This window comes from Hyperoodon ampullatus (assembly GCF_949752795.1).
Source record: "Hyperoodon ampullatus genome assembly, chromosome: 13".
Taxonomy (NCBI): domain Eukaryota; kingdom Metazoa; phylum Chordata; class Mammalia; order Artiodactyla; family Ziphiidae; genus Hyperoodon; species Hyperoodon ampullatus.
Window position 1 is genome coordinate 2632668 of NC_136926.1, and position 26211 is coordinate 2658878.

At 48.2% G+C, this 26211-nt stretch overlaps 1 protein-coding gene across 8 annotated transcripts in view; it reads left to right on the plus strand.

Annotated features, from left to right (window-relative positions):
* The window catches only part of RIMBP2 (RIMS binding protein 2), a gene marked incomplete at both ends in the record, with an annotated part of 109723 nt that overhangs the window by 80499 nt on the left and 3013 nt on the right, over window positions 1-26211 (plus strand). For 6 of the 8 annotated variants that reach the window (XM_079717318.1, XM_079717315.1, XM_079717316.1 and 3 more), the window contains 6 exons: window positions 63-221; window positions 5164-5281; window positions 11442-11626; window positions 12329-12497; window positions 18457-18560; window positions 19689-19760. In XM_079717318.1, coding sequence (XP_079573444.1) covers window positions 63-221; window positions 5164-5281; window positions 11442-11626; window positions 12329-12497; window positions 18457-18560; window positions 19689-19760 — 807 coding nt within the window. Of the gene's footprint in view, window positions 1-62; window positions 222-2920; window positions 3629-5163; window positions 5282-11441; window positions 11627-12328; window positions 12498-18456; window positions 18561-19688; window positions 19761-26211 lie in introns of all 8 variants that reach the window. The other 2 variants (XM_079717314.1, XM_079717313.1) reach the window with 1 other exon arrangement.

The following is a 26211-nucleotide window of genomic DNA, read 5'->3' on the forward strand; positions in this document are numbered from 1 at the left end:
GGCCCCGGGTACCCCCGCATGCTGGAGCTGCCCCTCCACCTGCATCCCCTTCTCCTGCCCAGCCGCACTGTTGCCATGGAGACGAGTACCACACGGAGAGCAGCCGGGGGTCCGACCTCTCGGACATCATGGAGGAGGACGAGGAAGAACTCTACTCGGAGATGCAGCTGGAGGACGGGGGCCGGAGGCGGCCCGGCAGCACGTCCCACAGTGCCCTCAAGGTCAGTGCCCAGGGGCACCAGGCCCCTCCCCGCCATCCCCACAGTCCCCCCATCCCTGTCCCTTTGCCGGTCCACGAGGCCGGCTCCAGAGGCACCTGGCCCTGCAAGCAGAGTCCACAGATCCGCGTGGGCTTCGCTCACTATTGATTCTGCGCTCAGGGTCCCCTGTCCCTGCTCTTTCCCAAAGTTCTGGGTGAAGGAGTCTGGGAGAACCCACTGGGCACCCCCAGGGGCACCCAGCTCTGTACCAAGAACTGAATCGGAAAGAACAGAAGAAAGAAGATTTCCCCCCCTGCCAAAGCCCTGGCTTTCGTGGCCATCCGCAGAGGAGCAGGGGCTGGGAGGGCAGGAGTCCGCCTCTGAGTCAGACTGGAGACTGGGAGTGAGTCGTGCAGAGATTCTCAACCGAGGTGGACGCCGCTGGACTGCGGGAGGGCCAGGGAGAGGGGCTGTCAGAGGAGGTCAGAGGAGGGTCCTCCCTCCTGGAGGACAGTGGGGTCCACACACGAGCCCCTTCGCAGACACCTCCCAGCAGGGGCCCCGGCATCCTCTGCTTCCGCCTGTGGCGTAGCCGTCGGCCAAGGGTTTGACGGGGGGTCACCTTGACCGAGATCGCGCTCCAGGCCCCAGGACGCACCAGGAGCCGTCCTGCTGCTGCCGCTGCCCGTTCCAGCCGAGCATCTGTTCACTCGGCATGATCTGGTCGCCCCTGTGCGCCAGGCCCTCCGCCAGGCTGGGTTATGAGGATGGACGTGACCTCCGACCTCCAGCTGCTCCCAGCCCAGCGGGGGGAGACACACAAAGGGCCGGAGAGCTGGTCGGGCCGCTGTGGGGTTTTCACACGAAAAAGGCCTCGCTCTGGAGAGGAAAACCCCGCCCGACCCCGGCCTTTCTCTGGGAACACAGAGCCACGCATTTTGAATGGTGGACAGAAGGCAACATCCAAATCCGACTGCCAGCTCAGTGCCCGCTCGCATAGACCGGACTGCCTGACGTGCTCCCAGCAGAGGCCCCCGCAGGGCTCTGGACGCTGTCGCTAGAGAACCTGCCAGATCCCTGTGCGAACCCCGCCCGGCTGCCGCTCCTGCTACCCCCACCGGCCCCCCTCCTCCCCCCGCCCCGGGCCGCCGTCCAGCAGGATTCACGGTGACCTTTCCTGGCGGAGGAAGGTCCCAAGCTGCCCGCGGTCCAGCCTGACCCGCTCCCCGTGCTTCCCCGCGAGCTGGGCCGGCGAAGCGCGTCCGCCTCCCCTCCCCTCCCCTCCCCCATGACGCTTCTGGGATGGTAATTCCTGCACCGCCTTAGCAGAGAAACCGAAGGTCACCGTGTCTCCCGGGGAGAAGGCCCACAGGGCAAGTTCAGCGATCTGGACTTCTGGTGTCTTTTCAGAAATTCCAAGACTTAGCTTGGGGATACGGCCCGCGGGCTCACCTTCCCACGTGGCAGCCCCGTAGGCTCACATGCGCCCCGCCTGGCGCCCGGGGCTGGGTCGCTGCTTCCTCCCTCTCCCTCTCCACCTCCGTGTTCCCCGGAGTAGACGCCCTCCGTGGGGCGCTCGTGAGCAAATGAGTGAAGCGTGTGCCACGCCCTCCTCGCCTGGCCCTTGTGGGCTCCAGACCCGTGGCAGACGCGGCCCTGGGTCGACCCGCCGGGTCCCCGTGCTCGAGGCGCGCACAGGCTGGTGGGCTAGGGGGCAGGGAAGCAAATCCAATGCTCCCCCGCAGAGGCGTCTCTAACGCGCCCCCCGCGGAGGCCCGTGGCCGGGCAGACGGTGAGCTTAGGGCGTCGTGGAGTCGCTGGAGTGTCCCGGGAGGGGCGCCCAGCGGGCCAGTTCAGCGGGACCAGAGGAGGGGGCTGAGGGCAACTCCGGAGAGAGAACCACATCCGGGACGGGGGCCGTGGGGTGTCCGCCCCTCGATGTCCATTAGGCCCCTCTGGGTGGGCCAGCCACCATACTGGCAGGGACGCGGCTCCTCGCTGGGGGCCTCGAGGTCCAGGGTCTGGCGGAGAGACAGGCAGCCTTTGCAGACACGGACTGAGCCGTGACTTCGGGGCACCCGGTGCCGAGGTCCCCGCGTTCACAGCCTGAGATCTGAGCCAGGGAGAGAGGCCGTAGGTTACTGCGCACGAGGACGGATTCCAGAGGGTGCCGAGAGCCTAGATGGACGTGCAGAGTCCAGTGGCGTGGCCGGGTTGGGGTCCCCGTTTCGTGAGTCATCTCCAGTTGCCGGCGGCCCGCGACAGCTGCCTTTTGAGTTTCTGAAGGTGCAGCCAGCGGGCAGCGGGCTCAGACGTCCCTGCCTCTGGGTGTAGCCGTGTCACAGATCCTAGCGCCTCGGTCAGCGCGAGGCTTCCTGCCACCGTCCTCCCAGCACCCGCGGCCCAGCTGCCACTCTTCCCTTGTTGGGGCTGCATGGCTGGTCCTGAGGGCGTCAGGCCGCTCTGCGTGCGCTCCGCCCGGCCCCCCTGCTCCGGCCCCATCCGTCTCACCCATTCTGTTCTCACTCCAGAGCCCCGGCCAGAGCATGCCGTCTGCCCCTCCCCCCGCTCCCCTCCCACCACGAGCACAAGCATGCTTTCTGCCCCTCGTGGCCTCAGAGACTAATTCTGTCTGTATTTTCTTTCCTTCCCTCTGCTCCACTTCATATCTGATCACACACTGACTCCCGGCACCTGTTCTAACACACCACCCCCTTAAGGAGTGCTCTAAGCATAGGACCACTGAACGTGCTTTCTTGGAGCTGCCCGAGTATCCCCAACAGACTCACCACAGTAAGAAGCTTTTCAGTATCCCCGAAGTAGCCGAGGAGGATGGAGAGCCCTGTGAGTTCTTGCACAAGCAGGGCTTAGGCGCCTCCTCCAGGGCCCGGACCCGGCTGGCCAGAGAGCCCAGGCCCGCCCGGCCCTGCAGGGGGCACGAGGCCCCGCTTGGCTCCCGGGCCTCTGCAAAACCCAGAGGCCCCCAGGCCGAGGACTTCGTATTCGAAGACAGAGGCTGTCGGTTCAGCCGCTCGGCCACCAGGAGCCCGGACAGCGGCCTGGACTGTGGGAGCAAAGAGGAAGAGAGGCGGTTTAGTTTCAGAAGCCCCGCTGCCCAGTGCAGCCCCGGCCCCGGGCACTGTCCCTGTAGGAGGAGCCTGAGGCCCCTGCTGGCCCGGCGCCGGACGCTGACCCGGCAGAGCAGCATCGAAGAAGATTTCGGGGAGCCAGTGGAGCCCGGCCACGCCATCAGGAGCAATGAAGCCCGCCCGAGCCCGGAGAGGTCCACCCCCAGCAAGTACAGCTGGGGCGAGCCCGCGGGCCAGGAGGATTTCCGGGATGTGTGGAAGAAAAGCATAAAAATGTCCGACAGTAGGGCCAGTGCCCGACACGCCCAGCCTCCTCCCCGGGCTGCAGACGGTCCTTTGGTGTGTGAAGTAAACCTCCCGCTCACATCTGCTTGCCAAACCAATCTGTTTTCATTTCTTCACCTTCTTTTATTTTGGTGTCCATCCCGGGCACTCTCTCTGCTGGCTCTCTTTCATTTTCCATGCATCTTTGATCTATGCAGCTTCCCAGTCTTTGGACCATGCTGATGATTTCTTTACTTTGCTTTAGAATGATGACCGCCTACCCCCAAATCAGTGATGAGTGTGGCTGCTTTAATTAAAGGACAACTGAATCTAAATTTTAATTAAGGGTTAGCTGAACTATGATTCTCCAAAAGTGTGGCAACACATACTTTGCAAAATGAACCGTGGGGACTTACTTAGGACTTACCGGTGTTACTGAAGGTTTTTCTCTCGTTGTGGTTTTGGTTTTTGGTTGTGGTTGGTGTTGGCCTTCATCTGTAACTGAAAAAAATAGGGAACAATGATTGAAGAGATCCATTTTTGCATCTGTTTCCAAAGGTTTTCTTTTTCTTTTTTTTTTTTCCCTGTTTCTTTCCTGCGACCAGTTTTCAGAATGACTTTTCCATCATCAGCTCTAGACCCATCCCCCTGCCTTGTCTTCCAGGCTTGTGAGTGCTTTTCAAGAGTAGGGATTCCTTCAAGGCTTCATTCATCTCTATATTGTGTCCTCTTTTCAGAACATTTGCTCCTGTCATGCTGAACTTTTCCATGAAAACACAGGTGAGACATCCCAGGGCTCCAGGCCCTGGGTCTGAGCCGGTGCAGTTTGTGATATGTCCACTAGAGGGCGCCGATCCACAGCCCACTGACACCAGCAAACTGCTGCTCACTCCCTGTTCCCCGCCTGTAACAGACTAATTTCCATTACTCCCAGCCCCGGTTCCTTCCCTGTGTCCCTGAAAACTTCCTGACTCAAATTACCAGTGAGCTGGAGGTTTTGCTTTGATTCTCATATATGATGCGATGCAAACCTGTAGTGTGAATCAGAGGCAGACTTATCCGTAAAGGAGACCGTTCAGGTTAGCCCTGAAATGTGATGGGTGTCTTTGGATTAGGGCCAAGACGTTGCCATGAGCTTCCAAGCTGATAACACGCAGAAACTTCTATCTTTGAGTTTTCGGTAACCTCACGTGCACCTTTGCCCAAGCGGGACATTTGGAAACGCAGTGTTTCCCCCGCTTTTGTGGTCTCTGGAGGGACTGTGCTGAGACTAGGAGAGAGGGGCCGAAGGTGTGACGAGTCGTCTTTAAGCCACTCTCACTGTGGTTCAAAACATTTGGCTCCGGCGGCAGTAGCAGCAACAGAAAGGTGCCTCCCGAGGGATGCTCTCTCGCCCCTACCCGTGTGCGGCAAAGCACCTGTGCTGTAGAAGACGGCGTGCCTGGGGTGAGCCCTTTTTCCTCTTCCAGGTTATTCAGCTAACCTTTCAGTTAAAAGCTAAGTTTAGTTGCCTTTAGAGCTTCTGCTTCTAAGTTGAATTGATTTGGCTGACAATTCTTTCCTTCCCACGGCTGGCAAGCCTTATGACCGTGTTGTTGTTTTGTCTTTAGATTTTAGGAAACCCGGTGACTGCTGGACGGGCTGATCGGGTGGATCACGTGGGCCGGAGGTTTCCCCACGGCAGTGCCGGCCGCCACAGGTCCCGGCCGATGATGGTCCCGTCTGCCGGTTAGTGGGCCTGATGGAGGCCTCCCTCTTTCTTTTAATCACAGAGCACGTGGCTGCTTGGTCCTCCATCTAAATATTTTTAAAAAGTCATTAGGAATAGCATTTTCAACTAAATACAGAACACCCTCGATTATTTATGGCAGAAGAAGGCAGAGAAACAGCACAAGATAAATAAAACCGAAATTTAAGTATTCTCAAAATATATTGACTTTTGACAGCAATCTTCTCCCTACCAGTTTTTCTTGTTTCGCTGCAGAGGCTGCCATGATAGGCACTGAAGAGATGGTGACGGGCCATCTCCCCGCCTCCTAGGTCATGCTCTCGTGAGATGCTCATGGTCAAAGCAGCAGAGGCGGGGATGGTGGCCGAACTCCAGATATCTAAACAAGCCCCGAGTCAATGGAGAGTTATCTGTATGCGTGAAACCCTTGGACAACTGGGGTTGAAAGTTATGAAAAACACCAGGAGGCCTGAATGAGTGCCCTGAACTGCGTGTTGACCCCGTCCATCTGGCCACCTCCTTGTGCATGAGTCACCCTCTGGCATCCAATTCCATTCTCTTAATTACTTTTTGGAATTCAGCCAGCCGTGCTGAAAGCTGTCATTGTAGCCATTCTAATCAATCCGCCAAGAGGGGAACGTGGCTGAAGGTCAGATGGGAATCTTTCTACTACTGGAATGAACCCCTGCAAAACAGTTCCAAAAAGTATTATGCACAAGATAATGGAATCTGGTGATCAGCACAAATAAACTAGCTTTGTGTGAAAACACACACACACACACACACACTCACACACACACACGAAACAAAGCAAGAGACCCACTCACGGAACAGAAGTAGATGAGAGCAAAACATCTTGATCTGGCGAGACAGGGCTCAAGGAAGACAACCCGTGGAGGTCCAGACACCTGAAAACACAGCCCCAATCACATTTAAATAGCTAAGGTTTAAAAGGCAATCGGGCTTCGTTCACATCAGCCAAAAATAATTAAAGACTTTATACAGCGATACAGATCCCCTGAAGTTTCATCCTTCTTTCAGGCATTTCTTCCTCATAGAGCCCAAACAATAGGGAAACAAAAGTTTCCTTTTCCATCTTGACAGTTTTTAGAATGTTTTTATTTTTATCAGTAAAAAATTTCAGACTGTTAACTGACCTTTGAAAACACAGAGCGTATTCATTTAGCTGAAAAATAACAAAATAAGCTGAAATATAAACAAAATCAGCTGGAAAACACCGGTTTCACTTACTGCAGATGCACTAGCAGAGTTCTGTAGGTACTAAGCTCGCTCTGTTTTTGAGTGTCGTAAACTGCGGCCACATCTCTCAGAGCTTCATTTCATTTGTGTATAATTCCCCCTATAGCAATTAATGTAGGTCAAGTAGGTGCTCCTGGCTTGTAAAGTAAATGACTTGTCGAGACTGACTGTCTTGAGGAACGAGGTGGGGACCAGTTCAAGACTCTTCTTCCTGTTGAGCTTGGTTCCTGAGTCCTCGTTCGCCTGTGACTTTAACGAGCGAATGCGCATCACGTGAACTGCCACCCTTCCCATGGCTGCAGATTAATGCCGCGGCACCAAGCAGGGCTGTGCTCTGTAGGACGTCTCGTGGGTCTCCTAGTCCAGTCTCCTAGGATGGAGAAGGAACGTCTACAGGACTGAAAATAACGGTGCTACAAATTGCCAGCCGGGCAAGGGAGTAAAGGAAAACCTCAGTGGACCCACAGTCTCCCCATCAGAGTCTGACAATATTCAGTCAGTTTTGTCTTAAGGTAAAGAATGCAGAAGACTGCACACGTGTCTTAATTTCGGCAAGACACTAAGTTGGTAAAAACAGAGTAGTGCTGTGGTAACAGCTTAACCAAAAAGTCTGTTAATAATAGAATTCAAAACATGTTAAATCTGTGATACAGTTGCTTTCATTGTACCTGATTTTTCATCTTGGAGAAATGCAAGAAATCATGTAAAAGGCATAATTAATATCAAAAACTTTATATATTCATACACGTATACACATAAACAGACTGAAGAACCTATTATAATTTCAGAAGACAAAAGTGAATCGTGGGACTTCCCTGGTGGCACAGTGGTTAGGAATCCGCCTGCCAATGCAGGGGACACAAGTTTGAGCCCCGGTCCAGGAAGATCCCACGTGCCGCGGAGCAAGTAAGCCCGTGCGCCACAACTACTGAGCTTGCGAGCCACAGCTACTGAAGCCCGCACGCCTAGATCCCGTGTTCCACAACAAGGGAAGCCACCGCAATGAGAAGCCCGCACACTGCAACGAAGAGTAGGCCCCGCTCACCGCAACTAGAGAAAGCCCACGTGCAGCAATGAAGACCCAACACAGCCAAAAATAATTAATTTATTTTTTAAAAAAAGTGAATCATGTTCAGCAGCTACCAAAAAAGAAGAGAATCATGCCGCAAACCCTAGGAAGTGAATTGTCAGTGACGTGTGAACAGACTGTTTTCCTAGATCTAGTCCCTGTGTAACCAGAAGTGGGGTCCGGCCGCTCGCTGCTCAAAAGCCAACAAAGAGGCCAGGTTGGTGGAAAGGAAAGTTTGCTTTATTTTGGATGCTGGTAACCAGGTGGTGGCGGGGGACACCTGTCCAAAGGCCGACTCCCCCCTCCCCCGACAGTCAGGGGCAAGTGCTTTTATAGACGGAGGGGACTACGTGCAGAACCAGCACAGGCAGCTCTGACAGGCATCTTGAAACTGGTCCTTGGTCGTCTGACCAGCGTCCTCTTGATGGCTTTCAGTACAGTGAGTCTTCAGTTCCAGGGTCGGTTTGTTCCCATTTCCTTGAGGCCAGTTCTCGGAATTGTGGCAGCTTATGTCATGGCTACAGCCTGGTCGTCATGTAGTTAACTTCTCCACCTGGTGTGGGTTTCAGTGTCTACAAGTTAGCTCCCAGGACACGGCTCAGGATAGTATCTCTAGCCCTTGAGGAGGAACTCAAGGTCCCTTATTCTGCTTAATGACTAAGCTATTGTTATTTGGTCTCCTTTATTTTCCTTTGCTTCTGCATTTTCTCACTTCTCTGATTAAACTTATTCTTTGGCTAAAGGTTTTCCGCAGACAGAAGGCAGGTGGAGGACATGGCGGGGTGGGTAAGGACCATAGGGCCCTGCTCTGTTTCACCTGTTCAGTTATATTTTTCTTGTGCAAATATCAGCAATTAATACTTTAGAAATCTGCCATACTCCAAAAGCATCCATTTTCTTTTTCAGAGGAACTTAAGTCTATAGACCATATGCTTCCTAAATATATTTTTAATAAGCAATGCATTCACAGTTAAAATATACTATACTTTTAATATACCCTGGGTTTCCTAAATTAAGAAAACAATGCCCCTTCTGATTTAAAAGGATAAAAATTATGTAGCTCCACATCTAATAAATCCTAAGTCATATAATTAGCATAAGGAAGGCCTCATAACATTGATCAATGACCCCAAAGGAGGATTTCACTGGGTTTGCTTTCTTCCTCTATAATGTTTGGTCTTTGCATTTATCTAGTTATTTACCTGTCAGATGAAAAGGCCTGAGGGTATTACCATTCTAAACATGAAGTGCCACATTCAGAAGCATTCTGTTCTTACTAACCGACTGTGCAGGTCTCCCCCCACCCCGCATTTTCCCCAGTTATTTTGGCTACTAACCTTGTAGAGCAAAAGGAAATGGAGCACATTTTCTCTGTGTCCAGATGAGAAAAATGAATAACTAAAGAAACAAAACTTCGCCCTCTAGAAAGGAGTCTCTTCCCCCTGGGTTTCCCTGCAAGGAGGAGATGAGGAGCTGTAAAGTGTGTTTCATAGGTGACCCCCTTTTTCTCTGTAGAAATTACATTGGACAGGAACAGTGGAAGCGGTGCCCTTGGTCAGGTAGTGAGGGAAGTAGTTCACCTGTAAAGGACGATGCTTATTCTGGCAGCACAGGTGGCCTCGGAAGCCGACGGGCCGGTCATGAGCCCCGACTTTGCACATAGTGTGCAGACCCTTCCTCCTTCCTGACAAAGACCCCCTCCCGCCCCGGGCCAGGACATTCCACATCAGGGCAGAGGGAGGAGCGCCCACTCCCAGGTCAGACCAGCAGCTGGAGATAAGTTCTTCCTTGAGTCTAGCCTGCCAGCAAGAAAGAGAAGGACCTCTCGGTCGCCCACTTTGGTCCCTGCGAAGCCAGATTTCCATGGACACATTCCATGGAGGCCACTGTTCTCTCCCCATGAGGTCTGATTCTTGTACAGCCTCTAATTCACCTTCTCTGGAGGAAACAGTGCAGTGACATCACACCCACACTTCCACTCATACACACCAACTCCAAGTGCTCCAACCACCTCCACTCCATCCCCACTCCTGCCCCCAAACCAGAGAGAGATCCTGTAATGGTGAGGGTGACCCTGCCTGCTGTTTTCACTGAGCGTCGGCACTAGCCTCAGATCCCTCTCTGGTCTCCAATGCCTAATGCCTCCCACTTGTGCTCGGTGTGATTTGGGACTTAAAGATGTAAAGGCACGGTTTTCCACATATCATGGTGCCTGAACTCGAGCCAACTCCTGAGAGCATGCACTCGATGTGGATTATAGGTGTGACTCAAAAGTCTTCCAGGGTGACGCTGACCTACCCAACCCTCCCCTATGAACTGGCCCCTGTGAACTTGCCTGTACGTTTTGACTCCACGTCACTACGTCAACTCAGCTGGAGAAGCCCTGGGAACCCTCTGGGTGCAGGCAAAGCTGTAGCCACAATGCTCCTTCACTGACATTTCCCTCAGCTGAAATGGCATCCACTAGCATCACATCACCGTTGTGTTAAGTTCCTTCTGCAAATCAGCCACAAGCACGAGAAACCACTGCATCACTGCCTACACTGAGATGTTCATAGTTCACGGGATGGTATACCATTAGCTTCACGCTATTCAATTTAGATAACACTGAAAACTAGGGGGGAAAGTATGAGATCTTCTCACTGACTATAAATAAAAGCAAAACCAGTGTGAAGAAATCAGTAAGGCCCTGCTGCTCAGAAGTTTTGTTCCCTAGCAGAAGCGAAGTTACTGAATGTTTAGGTTATCTCGGCATCCTAAAAAGATCCCGAATTCAAATAATGTAAACAGTTCAGTGCATTTTAAAAACCAAACTTTCCTGCAGCTAAAGTGCCTTTTATTTTTCAACTACATGTTTCTGCTGGTGAAAGCAGCCGCGGCTCTTGACTCTCCCGCCTCCCCCCTCCCACCCCACCTCTCCTGTGTTTTCCACACACCTGTGACGTCTTCTTGTCCCACTTCCTGTGCTACTTGTGCTGGTGACACAAGTTTTGACTGGCTGCTTGTCCCACCCCTACCCTCTCTTCTAATGATTGCAGTTTTTCTCATTTGCTTCCCCACTGATGTTCTGAGCCCTTACTGTGTGGTCAGAACAGTATAATTTACTAGCAGATGTTCATTCTCTCTCTATATTTAAATGTATACATATATAGTGAGATATATGCATATTATGATGATATCTAATAATACACATGCATATATATTAGGATTTCAAAAAGAATTCTCTTTAGAAGCTCGATGGTAGGTAGACTTGAAACTCAATCCCGCTAGGAAGTCATTAATTTGCTGTAATGCATTTGTTGCCACTTACCTATTTGGGTCTAAGTGAGCAGCTTGGTCACCTATATCAAACTTTGACTAATATACAGATGCATTTCAACGTCCATGTACTCTGGCTCAGCTGTTATGGAAACACACAGAGGGTCTCCAGGTCTCTGGCCCCTGAACAGGCCTGTGCGGCCGCGTCCTAATCCCAAGGACTCACCCACCTGCCGCCCCTGGTGCTCAGGCCTGCCCTGCAGGGAGGTCTTTGATACAAAGTCCTTTTATCTCTCACTGTCTTCACACGCAGCACACCTAGGGTCATGCTGGTGCCTGTGTTGTATACTAGTTATTTGCTTGTCAAACCCATCTCTGTCGAGATGATCCATTTCTGCCTGCATATTAAGCTACCCATGTTTTTTAAAGACAAACGTTAAAGTGCCACAGCCTCCCAAAGTGTGGGAGTTTCTAAAACCACACTTGCTATAACAGCTCATGTTTCTGGATAAAGCTGGGGGATGGCCGCGGGAATTACTTAGCACCCTGTCCTTTATCCCACATGCTCCCAGATGAGTACGGTGGGCGGAACCGGCTTTCTCCAGACTTCTACGAAGAGTCAGAGACGGACCCTGGGGCGGAAGAGCTCCCGCCCCGGATCTTTGTGGCTCTTTTTGACTACGACCCCCTCACCATGTCCCCGAACCCAGATGCTGCGGAAGAGGAGCTTCCCTTTAAAGAAGGGCAGATCATCAAGGTGGGGACATGGCTGGGGGTGATGGGGAGGGCACGGTGCGGGGGAGTAAGGGGGGAGGATGGGGAGGGGGCACTCGCCAGACCCAAGTTCCTTAACACGTCACAACGACAAGCTGCTTTCTTTTGCATTTGACATTCAGCCTTCGTCTCAGCAGAGGAGGGGGGCCTGAGTCTGGAGTCGGAACGAAGAAGCAGGATGCTCCCTAGGAGAGGGGAAAGAGCCTTGAGTCCTAAGTTGGCAAATTTCCCAAAGGGCACTGACAACTCGCCTTTGAAAGTGGTCCTAATGTTTGATAAAACGGGGCCTTTAAAGGATGGTAACGCTTGCGCCACAGAATGGTACCTGCAGAATCTTTGTTAGTTGAGATTTTTTCACTTCTAGAATATCCGACAGTGGCACTGTCTTCTTATGGAAGAACCATTTGCACTTCTAAGTGGGGTGGGGTCTCATCACCTGGCCTCAGCTAGCAGCCCCCCTCCTTGATGGGAGGCCCAGGGGCTGTCCAAACCCTGGAGGAGAAACAGGTTCTTAGAGGTAGAGATGTATAGGGCGAGCGCTACGTGTACACATTTACACCCACGTGCCGGTCGTTTTGATGTTCTTCAAGTCTGTTTCTGACTAGGTATGACTGTACCGTGAGTAGAGCTGGTGTATTTCTGAACCAGCCCATCCCAATGCCTTGACTTCTTCCCACGGCTCCAGGTTTATGGTGATAAAGATGCTGATGGATTCTACCGCGGGGAAACCTGCGCTCGGCTTGGCCTTATTCCTTGTAACATGGTCTCTGAAATCCAGGCAGACGATGAGGAGGTGATGGACCAGCTTCTCAGACAAGGCTTCCTCCCTCTGAACACACCTGTGGAGAAAATAGGTAAGAGGCAACCCCTTGCTCACCCATGAACCTGTAGGCTGCGAGGCTCCTGCCCTCCTGAGGGTTTCATAGCAAAAACACCAGCTCAGAGCAGGAGACAGCACTGAGCAGGATCCCACCTGCACCATCTGAATGGGTCAAAGGAAATCTGAATGTTAACCATCGGCTTTTCTTGGGCCAAACCCACTCAGTAAACCAGGCTTGTAATAGTCTTGCTGCGATACGGACGTATAGACATCTAAATATTTATGAAACCACAGATGATCTTCTCAGGGAAGATGAAGCACAGCCTTGCTTACTAAAGGTCTATCACATCTAGAAAATAAACAAAAGCCGTTTTTTTGGTTGTTCTGGACTGAATGTTTGTGTCCCCCCAAAATTCATTCATTGAACTCCTGATCCCCAATGTGATGGTATTAGGAGGTGAGGAGGTCATGAGGATGGGGCCCCCATGGATGGGATTAGTGCCCTTATAGAAGATACCGCAGAGAGGCCCCTCACCCCTTCCATCATGTGAGGACACTGTGAGAAGTGAGCCGTCTGTACGCCAGGAAGGAGGGAAGAAGGTCCTCACCAGACACCAAGTCAGCCAGCACCTTGGTCTTGGACCCCCAGCCTCCAGGACTGTGAGAAATAGATATTTGTTGTCTAAGCCACCCAGTCTGTGGCACTTTGTTATATCAGCCTGAATGCACTAAGACACTGGTAGTGTACTTTGAACATTGCCTATCTTTGATAAATTTCAAAGGATGTTGGGGTAGTGTTATGCCTTCCATTCTTCAGGTGAATTTTGCTTATCCAAAAGGCATAAAAGATTTTTACCCTTTAATTTGGATACTAAATGCCTTCGTTTATCTTGAACCACCCTGCAGCACCAGTGAGCCAACCAACAGCAAAACTGTTTTCAGCAACATTATACTTACGATCTTTAATTTTTCCCATGTGCAAGGAAAATCTACTCATTCAAAAGGCCTCTACTTTTTCTAAATAGCTGTAGACAGAAATACCTGTTTTATGTCATTCATATTTACAGTTTTAATACTTCAAAACATTAGATTCACTTCTAAATGACACTCCGAAGACACAATTCAGTGGTTAAAGAATACGCATGGCTTTAAGGATAAACACAAAATCAAATAAAATGCCTCAGACTTTTTGGTATTAATGAGCTCATGGTCTCAGGTTATGATCCACGTCGAATAGTCGAGGTTTCATATGATTAAATTGCCCAGATTAAATCCACGAGATGCAGCTCTCTGAGCCCCTCACACCATCCACTCCCTTGCATTGCTGTCTTCTTTCCTGAAGTGGACAGTGAGTGTTCATAGAGGGAACAGGCTCTGTGCACCACAAACCCAGGGAGCCTAGGAGTGATCTGCTAAAAAACAGAAACTTGACTTACGTGATCAGTTAGATTAAATGTCTTTTTATTCCATTCTAGTTTTCTGAATGTGACTAGTTGAGGGAACCAAGCTGAGATATCTGCTTGCCCTTCTATTATTAGGAAATAGCCTTCTTCATGGTGAAAGACCGAATGCTTTCCTCCCAAGACTGGGAGTAAGGCTGCGATGTCTGCCCTCACCTCTTCCTTCCAGCATCATGCAGAGCGTGCGGTATGGGGAGAGCCAGGAAGCAGCAGTACACAGAATGAAAAGGTGACATGAAAATTTACTTTAAAAATCTCACGTATCTATAAATAAAGCTCCTAGAACTCCCAAGTGAGATTAGCAAGGCCAATGGATACAAAAGCAATGGTATTTCCATAGGTTAGCAATGAAAAATTTGAGATTTAAATTTAAAAAGTAATACCGCTTAACAATAACACAATGCATATGTGAAATACTTACGGTTAAATCTAACAAAATATGTGCAGGATCTGTATGCTGAAAACTATAAAACACTGATGAAAGAAATCAAAGAATCCCTGAGTAAATAGAGATAGAATGCTCATAGACTTAATACTGCTAAGATATTAAGATGTCAAATATCCCCAAACTGACCTATAGATTTCATCGCAACTGCAATGAAGGTCTGCGCAAAGGTTTATGTAGAATCCATAAGCTAAATCTTTCATGCATATGAAAAGTCAAAGGAACTAAAATCGCTAGAACAATTTTTTAGAAGAACAGAAGTGGAAGACTCAACGAAACTTGATTTTAAGACTCACTATAAAGGCAAACTGATCAAGACCATGTGGGATTGGAGAAAGGCAGACACACAGATCAACAGAACAGAATGGAGCCCAGAAACAGATAAACACATACACGGTCAGTTGATTTTCAACAAAGGTAAAAATGCAGTTCAGTGGAGAAATGATATCTATTCAATAATAGGTGCTGGAATTATTGGACATCCACAGGCCAAAAACCAATCTCAAGCCATAGTCTCACCATATTAAAAAACTTAACTCAAGATGGAACACTGTCTTAAATATAAAAACAAAGACTATAAAACTTCTAGAAGAAAACATAGGAGAAAAACTGTGATGATAGGGCAACAATTTCTTTGTTATGATATATTTTAAAAATTGTGTTAGACGTCATCAAAATCAAATACTTCTCAGCTTAGAAAGACACCATTAAGAGGATGAACAGAGAAGCCACAAGCTGGCAGAAAATATTTGCGAGTAACTCGGCAGAAAGAGATTTATATTTAGAATACAGAAAAAACTTTCAAAACTTGACAATAAAAAAAACCCCAGTAAACAGAAGTTGAGTCACGGATGTAGAAAACAAACTTATGGTCACCAGGGGATGGGGAGAGAGGGATAAATTGTGAGATTGGGATTGACATATCCACACTACTATATATAAAATAGATAACTAATAAGAACCTGCTGTATAGCACAGGGAACTCTACTCAATACTCTGTAATGGCCTATATGGGAAAAGAATCTAAAAAAGAGTAGCTATACATATATGTATAACTGGTTCACTTTGCTGTACACATGAAAATAATGCAACATTGTAAATCAACTATACTCCAATAAAAATTTTAAAAAATTTATCATAAAAAATAAATAAAAACCATCAATTAACAAATAAAAAAATAGCCCAGTAAAAATATTGACAAAAGATTTGAAGAGATCCCTTACCAAAGAAGATATTTGGATGGTAAATAAACATATGGAAAAATGCTTAACACCATTAGTGAATAAAGCCATGATGAGAAATGAACACACACCCACTAGAATGGCTAAAATGAAAAAGACTGCTCATACCAAGTGTGGGCCAGTATGGAGCAACTGGAACTCTCGTTTGCTTGCGGTGTTACTGAACCAGACTTGGGTCCACTCACCTGATGTGCAGCAAAGACAATTTATTGACATCAGGTTGTGGTGAAGGAAAGTACAGCACTTATTGCAGGTGCCAAGCGAGGGGAACAGGCAGCTCATGCTCAAAGGAACCAAACTCCCAGTGGCTTTCAGGGAAGGGTCTCTAAAGCAAGGTGAGGGAGGGGGCTGCAGGGTGCCTGGTCAGCTTGTGGACCTTCTTCTGATTGGTTGGTGGTGAGGTAACTGGGAATCAACATCATCAGTCTTCTGGTTCCAACCGGTCTGGGGTCTGTGTGCTGGTGGTCGGCAGTTAACTACTTCCACCTGGTGGAGGTTGTAGTATCTGTAAAACAGCTCAAGGACACGGCTCAGAATAGTACCTATAGCCCTTGAGGAGGAACTGAGGATCCTTGACATTGTTTTCTGGCTAAACTATTGTTATTTTGTGTTGCTTGACCTTTTTCCCTTGTTTCCACATTTTCTCACATTTCTGATTAAACTTGCTCTCTGGAACTTGGGGAAGGCCTAGGAGGCTAAAGCTTTTCTACAAACAAGAGGCAGGGGACACCGTGTGGCAGGGGGTGGGGTCTGTCCCCAGGAAGGCCCTGTAGGGTTCTGCTCGGTTTCACTGGAGTGTAAGATGGTACAACCACTTTGCAGAACAGGTATGGGTTCCTCTAAAGTTAAACCTACACTTACAATCCAATCCTACCCACTCCTGTATACTTACCCAAGAGGCATGAAAACATGTTCACACAAAAGGCTGTACATGCGTATTTATGGTGGTTTGACTAATAATCACTGATACGGGGAAACAACTCAAATGTCTTCCAGCTGGTAAAGGGATAAAATAACTATGGTGCATCCATACAACGGGATACTACTCACCGATAAAAGTCGAACAAACTATTGATCCGTGCAGTAACATAAATGGATCTCAGATGCATTGTCCAAAGGAAAGAAGCCAGTCCCCAAAAGCTACATCTGTGTGATGCCATTTAAACCATATTCTGAAAAAGGCAAAACTATTGGGACAGAAAACAGGCCAGTGGTTACCCAGGCTGGAGGTGACAACAAGGGGGCATAAAGGAATTTTGGGAGGTGATGGAGCTTCAATATCTTGACGGCTGTGGTGGTTATTAGACTGCATGAGCTGATCAAACCTTGCTGAAGTGAGCACTAGAAAGAGTGAATCGTACTGTATGTAAACTACACCTCAGTACAGAACATGTGTATGGTTATTGCCCCCTTCAGAAATTCATCCCTGCAGAAAACATCTCCTGTGAAATTAGCAATATTTAGCAGCACTGTACTTGACCTCTGGTTACCACTATACTTTGCTTCAAGGAAATATACGTCCTGCAGGTCCTGCAAAGATGTGCTTGCTTATTTTAAATGAAAGCAGTGATTCTTCTGTGTTTTTTTAAAATTTTATTTATTTATTTTGGGTTGTGTTGGGTCTTCGTTTCTGTGCAAGGGCTTTCTCTAGTTGTGGCGAGCGGGGGCCACTCTTCATCGCGGTGCGCGGGCCTCTCACTATCGCAACCTCTCTTGTTGTGGAGCACAGGCTCCAGACGCACAGGCTCAGTAGTTGTGGCTCACGGGCCTAGTTGCTCGGCGGCATGTGGGACCTTCCCAGACCAGGGCGCAAACCCGTGTCCCCTGCACTGGCAGGCAGATTCTCAACCACTGCACCACCAGGGAAGCCCCAAAAGCAGTGATTCTCAGCAGGAGCTGAGGGTTGAATTTTGCACATCCACTGCAGGCCCTATACCTGCCCAAAACCACTGCAAAGCCACGTAACTAACGTTAGTTGCTTTCAAAACACCTGTCTTTGAGAGTTTTCATTTCTATGTTTTGAACTCCCAAAATTAATTGTAGGTGAAAAGCAGCTGTGTTTAGAAGAAATGCTGCAATGCCGGCTTCCTCCAGGAGAAATATCATTTAGAAATCCAAACAACAGCGGTTTGCCAGGGAGTTCGACAGTCTGGGCCAGATCCCACAGTTCTCCACTGACCCTTCTTATAAGCGGCTGTTTGTCAGAGTTTCGCCTCTGCTCTGCATGGGGCTTCCTCTTCCCTCCCGGCTTTGTGCTGCCGTGTGTGCTGGGATAGTGCCCTGGGGCTCCGTCTATGGCAGATCACAGCCAGGCAAGGGGAGGGGACCTCCCCAGAGCCTTCTCCACAGGTGGCATCGTTTCAGGGACAGCTGTTAAAAGCACAGTGGCAGGGCGCTAGAGGAGAAAGCGGCGGGAGGCACCCTTGAGATGGGTAGAGAGGGCGCCGCTTTCTATGGACTCTTGCTTCTCTTGATGCCAGGCCGGTGGCTGTGCCTCTGGTCTGAGCGAGAATGACTTGATTCTGTGGCTTCACGGCAGCTACCTGGGCAGCAGTTTTGACCCGGTGTTTGCGGGTCTTCCTTCGAGCTAGGTGCCAACCTCCAGCTGGCCCAGTGGTCCTGCCCATACCACACCCACCCGGTGCCGCCCCAAACGGTTTAGATCGACGGTTGCAGAGAATCAGTCTAAGTTTCCCTTGTTCACGGATGTGCTGGAGAAAAGGGTGGGAGCTGCCCTGGCTTGGCTGGCACTAGTGCCCATTGGTCGTCTCGGCCACACTGGCCGTCTGTGACCCGGCTCTGAAATCACTTCATGGTGGCTTTCTTCTTCTCCTGTGATGTGGACAGAGAGAAACAGAAGGACCGTCAGGCAGCCCTCAGTGGCGACGCGGAGGATGGTGGCCCTGTACGACTACGACCCGCGGGAGAGCTCGCCCAACATCGATGTCGAGGTACCAGCCCAGCGCCCGCACCTCTGCCGACAGCACCGCCCCTCCCTCCCTTCTCTGGAACCGTCCGAGGGCAGGGCTACCCGGCCAGTAAATAGGGACCCAGGCAGGCAGGAGAGAGGTCGTGAGCCTGGTGACACGCTCAGGACATGGCAGCCACTGACATAGGGTTTCCCTGGACCAGCGCCGGGCAAGCCCTGTGACCCACACCTGGTGGTGATGGTCGTCCTGGAGAGAGAAAGCAAAGCCCCTGCAGGTGGTCACTGACCCTCACGACCACCACACACACATTCAAGGAAAATAGAGAAGAAAGGATTGATGTTCTCTGTGCATATAGGTCTGGGGTCCTAGGAACCTTGTGAAAACTGAAAAGGATTTGCCTTCAGAAATGAAAGATTAGGTTTCCACTCTGTGGGGCTGCTTTCTTAGATGACAAGATGTGTACCAATCCCTGGTCCTCGGTATTTCTGTTACACCTGACGGGCGAGCAGCTCGTGGCTCAGATTCAGAGCTCAGGTATATTCAGATTTCTGTACAGGCTTGATGTGTGTATGATGCCTGATGGCTCTTAGGTATGAACTTTAGTCCCTCTTTTCACGTCTAGAGATAAAAATGCAATTTTTTCTGGTATCCTCTGCTGGATTCTGTGCACCCACCTCTAGCCTGGAGCCTGGCATAGAGTAGACACTTAATGAATAGACATTTAATTACAGATTTTTTTTTTTACACAGTGAAAGGCTGTTTGTGCAATGGTCCCTACACTGCAGAGAACATCTCCTTGAGGCTACAGGGTTTTTAAGTTGACTATTTGACTGGTTCTAAAGACATGCCACCAGCAGAACGTGGGGACGACCTTGAATTCTGGCCGAGAATCAGAGCCCGGCAGCCCTTTTCTTGTAGGCTGGAGTCATCATGACATGTCCTTACTTTCTAAGAGGCTAGGGACAGAGGCATTCATCAGATTTATACCTTTCCTCCTTATATGACTGAAAGAATAGGTTCATACCAAAATAATAAGAATAAAAGAGAAATCATACCAGAAATCATGAAGAACTTTTTGTTTTTTTTTTTTTTTAAGAGCAACTTCTGTCTCCAGGAGAACACTATTAACTTTATGTTCTATCTCTACAGGCTGAACTTACATTTTGCACTGGAGATATTATTACTGTTTTTGGTGAAATTGATGAAGATGGATTTTATTATGTAAGTTTTGAAGCATCATATATATATATAATTTTGCTTGTCTGTTCTTTCCCCTGAAATTATGTATGAACTTGGTATGGCTTGCTGACAGGTTGGCTAATTTGCTTGTCTTCCTCCCTGAAGGCATATACTATAGGACGGCAGTTGTGTGATCTTCACTGTTCCTTCTTTTCTAATAGGGGTATTTTCGATGTATACAAGCTGTCAGCAAAGGAAGGGTATTCACATGTTTACACTTAAAATTTCCTCCATCCAGACCTTTACCAAACAGTTTAATGTTCTGGATTACTTACTGCGTAGGTAACAAATACATTTTCAAATAGGAAAAGGAAAAAATACAAGGAAGCATAATTAATTAACTAAAAGCCTCCTCCCTGGCCTCCTTCTCGCAGCCCTGTGGACCCCACCTCTGGGGGGGCAGTCCTGGCTCTACCCCGGTGCCAGCCTCCTTCCTTCTCATTCCCCTTCCTCTGGAGGAGCCGGTCTCCCGATAATCCCCGAGGAAGAGAAGGTGTTCATCTTAGTGGCTCCTGCCCGACCAGACACCCACCGCTGTCCCCTGCCTTGGGAGTGGGGTCACCATCTTGCATCAGAGTCCAACCTTCCTCCTTTTTCTTTTCTTTTTCTAAATAATCAAAGTAGCTGAGAAACTCTCAAGTACTGATATGGCAGGTTTCTCTTGGGGTCAAAGGGATTTTACAAACTCAGGCACACGTGGCCTTTCAAAGCTCTCTCTTCTGCACAGTTTCTGAGTTTTAAGAGTATAGTTTTTAGTGAGACTATTCATACTGTTACCGACCAGGGTTCTTGGCCTCCTTAATCAATAGATATTGATCAGAGGCCAGACAAGAAATTCAGGCAAGGCTTTACTGGGGCCCCTGCTGCTGCAGGGGGAGCGAAAACAAGCATCAGGTTCCCTTGCTTGCCTGCTCCCTGAGGGGGTGCCAGCTGGTTCCTTATATGGGGTGAGGGTAGGGGTGTGCTGGGGGTCGGGCTGGAGGCGTGGCTTAGGTGGTCTTCCCACCCCTTTGGTGGTGTTGATTGCAGGGGGCATGCGCGGTGCCCCGCTTTTGCTCCTGACACCCTGTTTTTGCTCCCAGCTCTTCAGAAGTGGCAGTTGGGTTTTTGGTCTTTTTGTACCTTGCTGTCCATAATTTGCCCCAACTGTGCGTGCACGCGGTTATTTTTAGTCCCTTATAGTTTCTTTGTATTTTGTTGCTTGAGGAGATGACATCTGTCCAGGTTCAAGCACTGCAGCAAAGGGTCCCAGGTCCCAGGTCCCAGCCTGTCTCAATACTTTGTCCCGTATGTTGCAAATAGTTCTTTTTCTAGGTCATTATCTGCTTTTTAACTTTTCCTTTTTTGTGTGTGTGGTTTTGTTGCTTTGTTTTTCTTTTATGAAGCAGAAGTTTTAAATTTGTCTGTAGTCAATTTTTTCTGCCCTTGGGAGTCATGCTTAAAAAGTCCTTTAAGGTGATTGATAGAAATTATCTTATTTTGGTTCTTCACTTTTATAGCTTCATTTTCACATCTAAATCTCAAGTGTTTAACTTTATTTTTGATTTCTAATTAGAGAAACTAATGTCCCCACACCACTTATTAAATAATCCGTCCTTTCTCCACTGGTTAAAGCTCCCGTCTTTCTCCTGTGAACTGCATTCCTACCTAGAGTGTTTCTGGACTTCAATGCTACTTGACACTATCTCAATTATTGTATTTTTATAATTCATTTTCATATTTGGGAGGAACCATTTTTATAAAGAGCCTGCCCTACAACAAACCCATAGTATTTTGTTTAGGGGTGTGTTTAGTTTTTAGGTTAAACTGGGGGAAACTTGACATAATATTGTCTTCTGATTTGGACACATGGTGTGTCTGACATTTTTTAAGTTTTCGCTTTCATCTGTCAGAAGGTTCATGAATTTCTTCTTACACATCCTTTTATATATCTTTTAAAGTTCATTCTTATGTTCTTGCTATTATGATTGTTTTCTGGTATATATTTTACTGGTTATTTAGAAAATATGTTGGAAATGTGAGTGTGTATATGTGTATGTGTGTATGTATGACCGTGTTTGTGTATGTGTATGCATGTAACGTACACATGTGTGCATATACGTGTACAGGAATTGTATGCTCACGTGTATATTGCATGTGCACACGTGTATTTGTATGCATGTGTATGTACTGTGTGCCCATTTATGTGCATGTGTTTATGTATGTGCACGAGTATGCATGTGTGCATGTGTGTGCATGTATGTGTGTACGGTGTGCCTATTTATGTGCATGTGCACGTATGTGTATATATCATGTGCCTATTTATGTGCACGTGTGTGTGCATGTTTATGTGCATGCATATGTATGCACTGTGTGCCTATTTATGTGCATGTGTGTTTATGTTCCCCTACAAATCTTTTTTCTGAATGCATTTATATCCATTGTCATCAGTTGGTTCTCTCGGGTTCCCCAAATCATGACATTTTGTCTTTTCTTCAGTATTTATCAGTCATCTCTTTTTATTGTCTTATTGCATCATTGAAAACAATTCTGAATGACAGGGACCGGGGATCCCTGACAGTCTGTATTTTAGTAGGAATATCACTAATCTTTACACTGTTATGTGTTAGGCTAGATTATCAATAAGGATAGATGGTCTTTATGTTAAGCATCCTGTTTTTCATTTGCTGAACTTATTTTTTTTGTCAGTAAATTATTGACCATGGTGTACAACTATTTTTTTAAAATTATTTTTAAAGCACTGGATTGGATTTGCTAACATTTTATTCAGAAGTTATATTTATATTCCAGAAATTATATGGATTTATATTTATTGGAGTATCTTTTTTTGTGGCTTTTGGTATCAGGATTATGCTAGAATTATGAATGAACTGGTAAGCTTCCAATATTTTTCATGCTCCGAACAGATTAAATGACATAGTTAGGTCCTACAATTACATGAATGTTATTACAACCTGCCTAAAAATCTTTTAGGTTCAGTGTCTTTTTAGGATGCAGTTGTACAAAAGTTTTCACTTGCTTAAATAATTATCTTCTTATTGAGTCAATTTTTAATACTTTATATATATTTAGAAAGCCATGCCTTTCATTTAGATTTTCAAACATATAGACAAAACTGGGCATAGTATTTTCTGGTAATTTAAACATATTTTTCTAATATGATCTGCATGTTCCCATTCCTACATTGTTTTATCTACTTTATTTTCTTGAATAGCCTACCTACATTTTATATGACAGTAGGAATCAGATCTAAATTGATATGTACATGTTTTAGTTCTCTCTCCACCAAATGGCTTTAGTAGTATTTTGTTGGTCAGATTTGCTGAGTAGACTGCCCAGTGCAGTTATTATTTATTTGATAAATGAGAACCGCAGATACCTAACTTAATACCAAAAATCTTAAATTTCACCACACTTGCACTGTCTGACATCATGTGCAATCTTAAAAGCTCTCAGGAGAGCTCACTTGCAGCTATTTTATGGGACCTAGTCCTGTGATGTCTTCCTAGTCTCTCCTCCGTCCCACCACATCCCATAATGAACAGAGTGTAGACAGAGGGGCCTCTGCTGTCTACCCGGGCCTTCCCCTCCACAGTTCACAGCATCCCCAGTGAAGTCCCTGCTTTGTCTCCACTCATCTGAGACTCCCAGTACCCCACGATACTTTAACCCTTACGCTGTGTTAGCCAGATGCTTGCACTGCCCAGTGTTTCTACACCCAAACTCTCAAATCATATACTTTGATAGGTCAGAAGGAAATAGGCCGTACAGTAGCATTCTAAAGTATTAAAGGAAGCAAAGGAGGAGAACTATGGAAGCGTGGTGGGGCCTTGTGCTGACTGGGCATGGAGAATAAGGGGCCGGGATAGACTAACGTTTTCTGCCGCTCAGCCCTGCGGACTCCAATTCTGTTCGAACGTAAGGTCTTCACACGGTTCATATCTGGCCTCAAACACAAAAGCGGTAGAAATGAGGCTCAAAGAGGAGCAGAGATCAGACTGTGAAGGGTCTGCAAGTGGGGGAGATGTCCAGTTTTCTCTTAGAGAAAGTTATGGTCAAGGGCTTCGCAAGTGGACCGTTTAAGGGAGGTGGGAGTTCCAAGAGGCCAGGCGGCGAGCGATGGAACGGCCCAGGTGAGGGGCAAGGGCCTGCACCGCGACGGTGACAGAGGAGGCTGACAAAGATAGGCTCGAGGCCACGCAGGGCTCCGATCTGTAGCTGTGAGATCTTCCAGGAGGATCTGCAGATTCTGCCTCGGCCGATGGGTGCCCTTGGGAACACAGAAATAAGGACACGGTAGCGAGGAAAACACGGCTTAGGAACTATTGAGCTTGAGGCTACAGAGCCTCTCCATGGTGGAGGGGGACTCACGCAGGTGCATGATTCTAGCGACCATGTCTTGTGCAGGGGTACGTGGCGGTGGACGCCAACAGTGAAGTCGTGTCGTGTGCACTTTTGTTGTGTGATCTAGCAGAACTGTGCTGGGAGGCTCAAGAGAAGAGAGAAAACAATGAAGAACGCAGGCAGTTCCCTCCACCGCTGTATCAGGGAGCCCAGGGCAGGGCTCAGCCCGGGAGCCTGAACACGCAGGCCCCTGTCGGTCTTGGTTCACACAGGTGCTTCTTGAGATGTGAACACGGTGCTGACGGGGACGTGTGTGTAAAGCTGTGCCTTTTCATAGAATGTAGCCCCCAACACGAGCCAACTACTGCGTCTGGTGCTTACCTCTGGTGCTGGAGGGAAAATCTGGCTGTTGGACCTCCTGAGAGGTCTGGACTGAAGTTCCAGCGCCTTTGCATATACGTGTTGTCTGCAAGCGCTGGAGTGGAAGAAATCACCAGGGAGACATGTACAGCAAAAAGCAAAGATGTCCTAGAAAGAGTGCCTAAGTGACACCAACGGAGAAAGACAAGCTAACAGTGGAGCCTGAGGAAGAAGGGTTGAAGCGGCCACAGGTAACAGGAGGGTGGGGTCTTCAAGGTCAAGGCAGGAGGAGCCGGTGGCCGACTGGGCACGTGGCTGTCGGCTCAGGAGGGATTACCACACAGGAAGACATGGGGGGTTACCTGGACCTGCCTCTTTTAAAAAAATTAATTTTAATTTTTAATTGTGAGAAAATACACATAGTTTACCATCTTAATCCCTTATAAGTGCAAGTTCAACAGCGTCAAGTACACTCACTGCCGTGCAACCATCACCACCGTCCACCTCCAGACCTCTTTCCGTCTTGCAAAATTCACTCTGTCCCCGTCAAACACCAAGTCCCCACTGTCCCCTGCCCCTGGCGCCCACCCTTCTTTCTGTCTCTAGCCCCTGGCTACTCTCTGGACCTTTGTAAGTGGAATCACGCAGTGTACGTGTCTGCTCACGCCCCTTCACTTAGCATGACGTCCTCAAGGTTCGTGTCTGTTGTAGCATAGGCCAGAATATCCTTCCTTTCTTAAGGCTGAACGACACTCCACTGCACCACATTTTGTTTATCCATTCACCTGCTGATGCACAGCTAGGTTGCTTCCATCCTTTGGCTATTGTGAAGAATGCTGCTATGAATATAGGTACAGAATTCTCTCTTCAAAATGCTTTCAGTTCTTCTGGGTAAATACCCAGAAGTGGAACTGTTGGATCATATCATATGGTAATTCTATTTTTAATTTTTTGAGGAACCACCATACTGTTTCCTCCATCGTGGCTGTACCGTTTTACAGCCCCACCCACAGTGCACAAGGGTTCCAATTTCTCCCTATCTACACCAACATTAAAATGTTTGTATAGTAGCCATCCTAGTGGGTGTGAGGTGGTATCTTGAGGGTTTGATTTACATTTCCCTAATGAGTAGTGGGGCTGAGCATCTTGTATGTGCTAAGTTAGCCATCTGTATTTTTTTTTTTTTGAGAAATTATCTATTCAAGTCCTTCGCCCACTTTTTAATTGGGTTATTTTGTTAAGTTGTAGAAGTTCTTTATATATCCTTTATAACCCCTTACTAGATACATGACTTGCAAGTATCTTCTCCCATTGTGTAGGTTTCTCTTTCACTCTGTTGATTGTGTTCCTGGATGCACAGTTTTTAATTTTGATGTTGTAGGCTATCTCTTTCAAGTTGTCATCTCCTACACCTACTGGGCAGAGAAACACACTCCCAGGTTGTCTGGGGCCAGTTCTGAGCTCGGTTTTGGGTTCTGTGGGGCAAGTTGGCACTGGGGGGGTTGATGTGGTGGGCTGTGAGCTGCTCGGGACTGACGTCCAGTGGGCAGTTGGAACTGTGTGCCATGCATGGACATGTGACTGCGTAGAAAGGTCCGGAAGGATATACACCAACCTGAAGCAGTCACCTCGAGGAGGTGCCAACACTTTCACCTTCCGCTCTTGGGTGAATTCTTACAACGAGGCTGTAGCGACGCACAGGATGAAAGATACCAGGGGGAACCGGCCG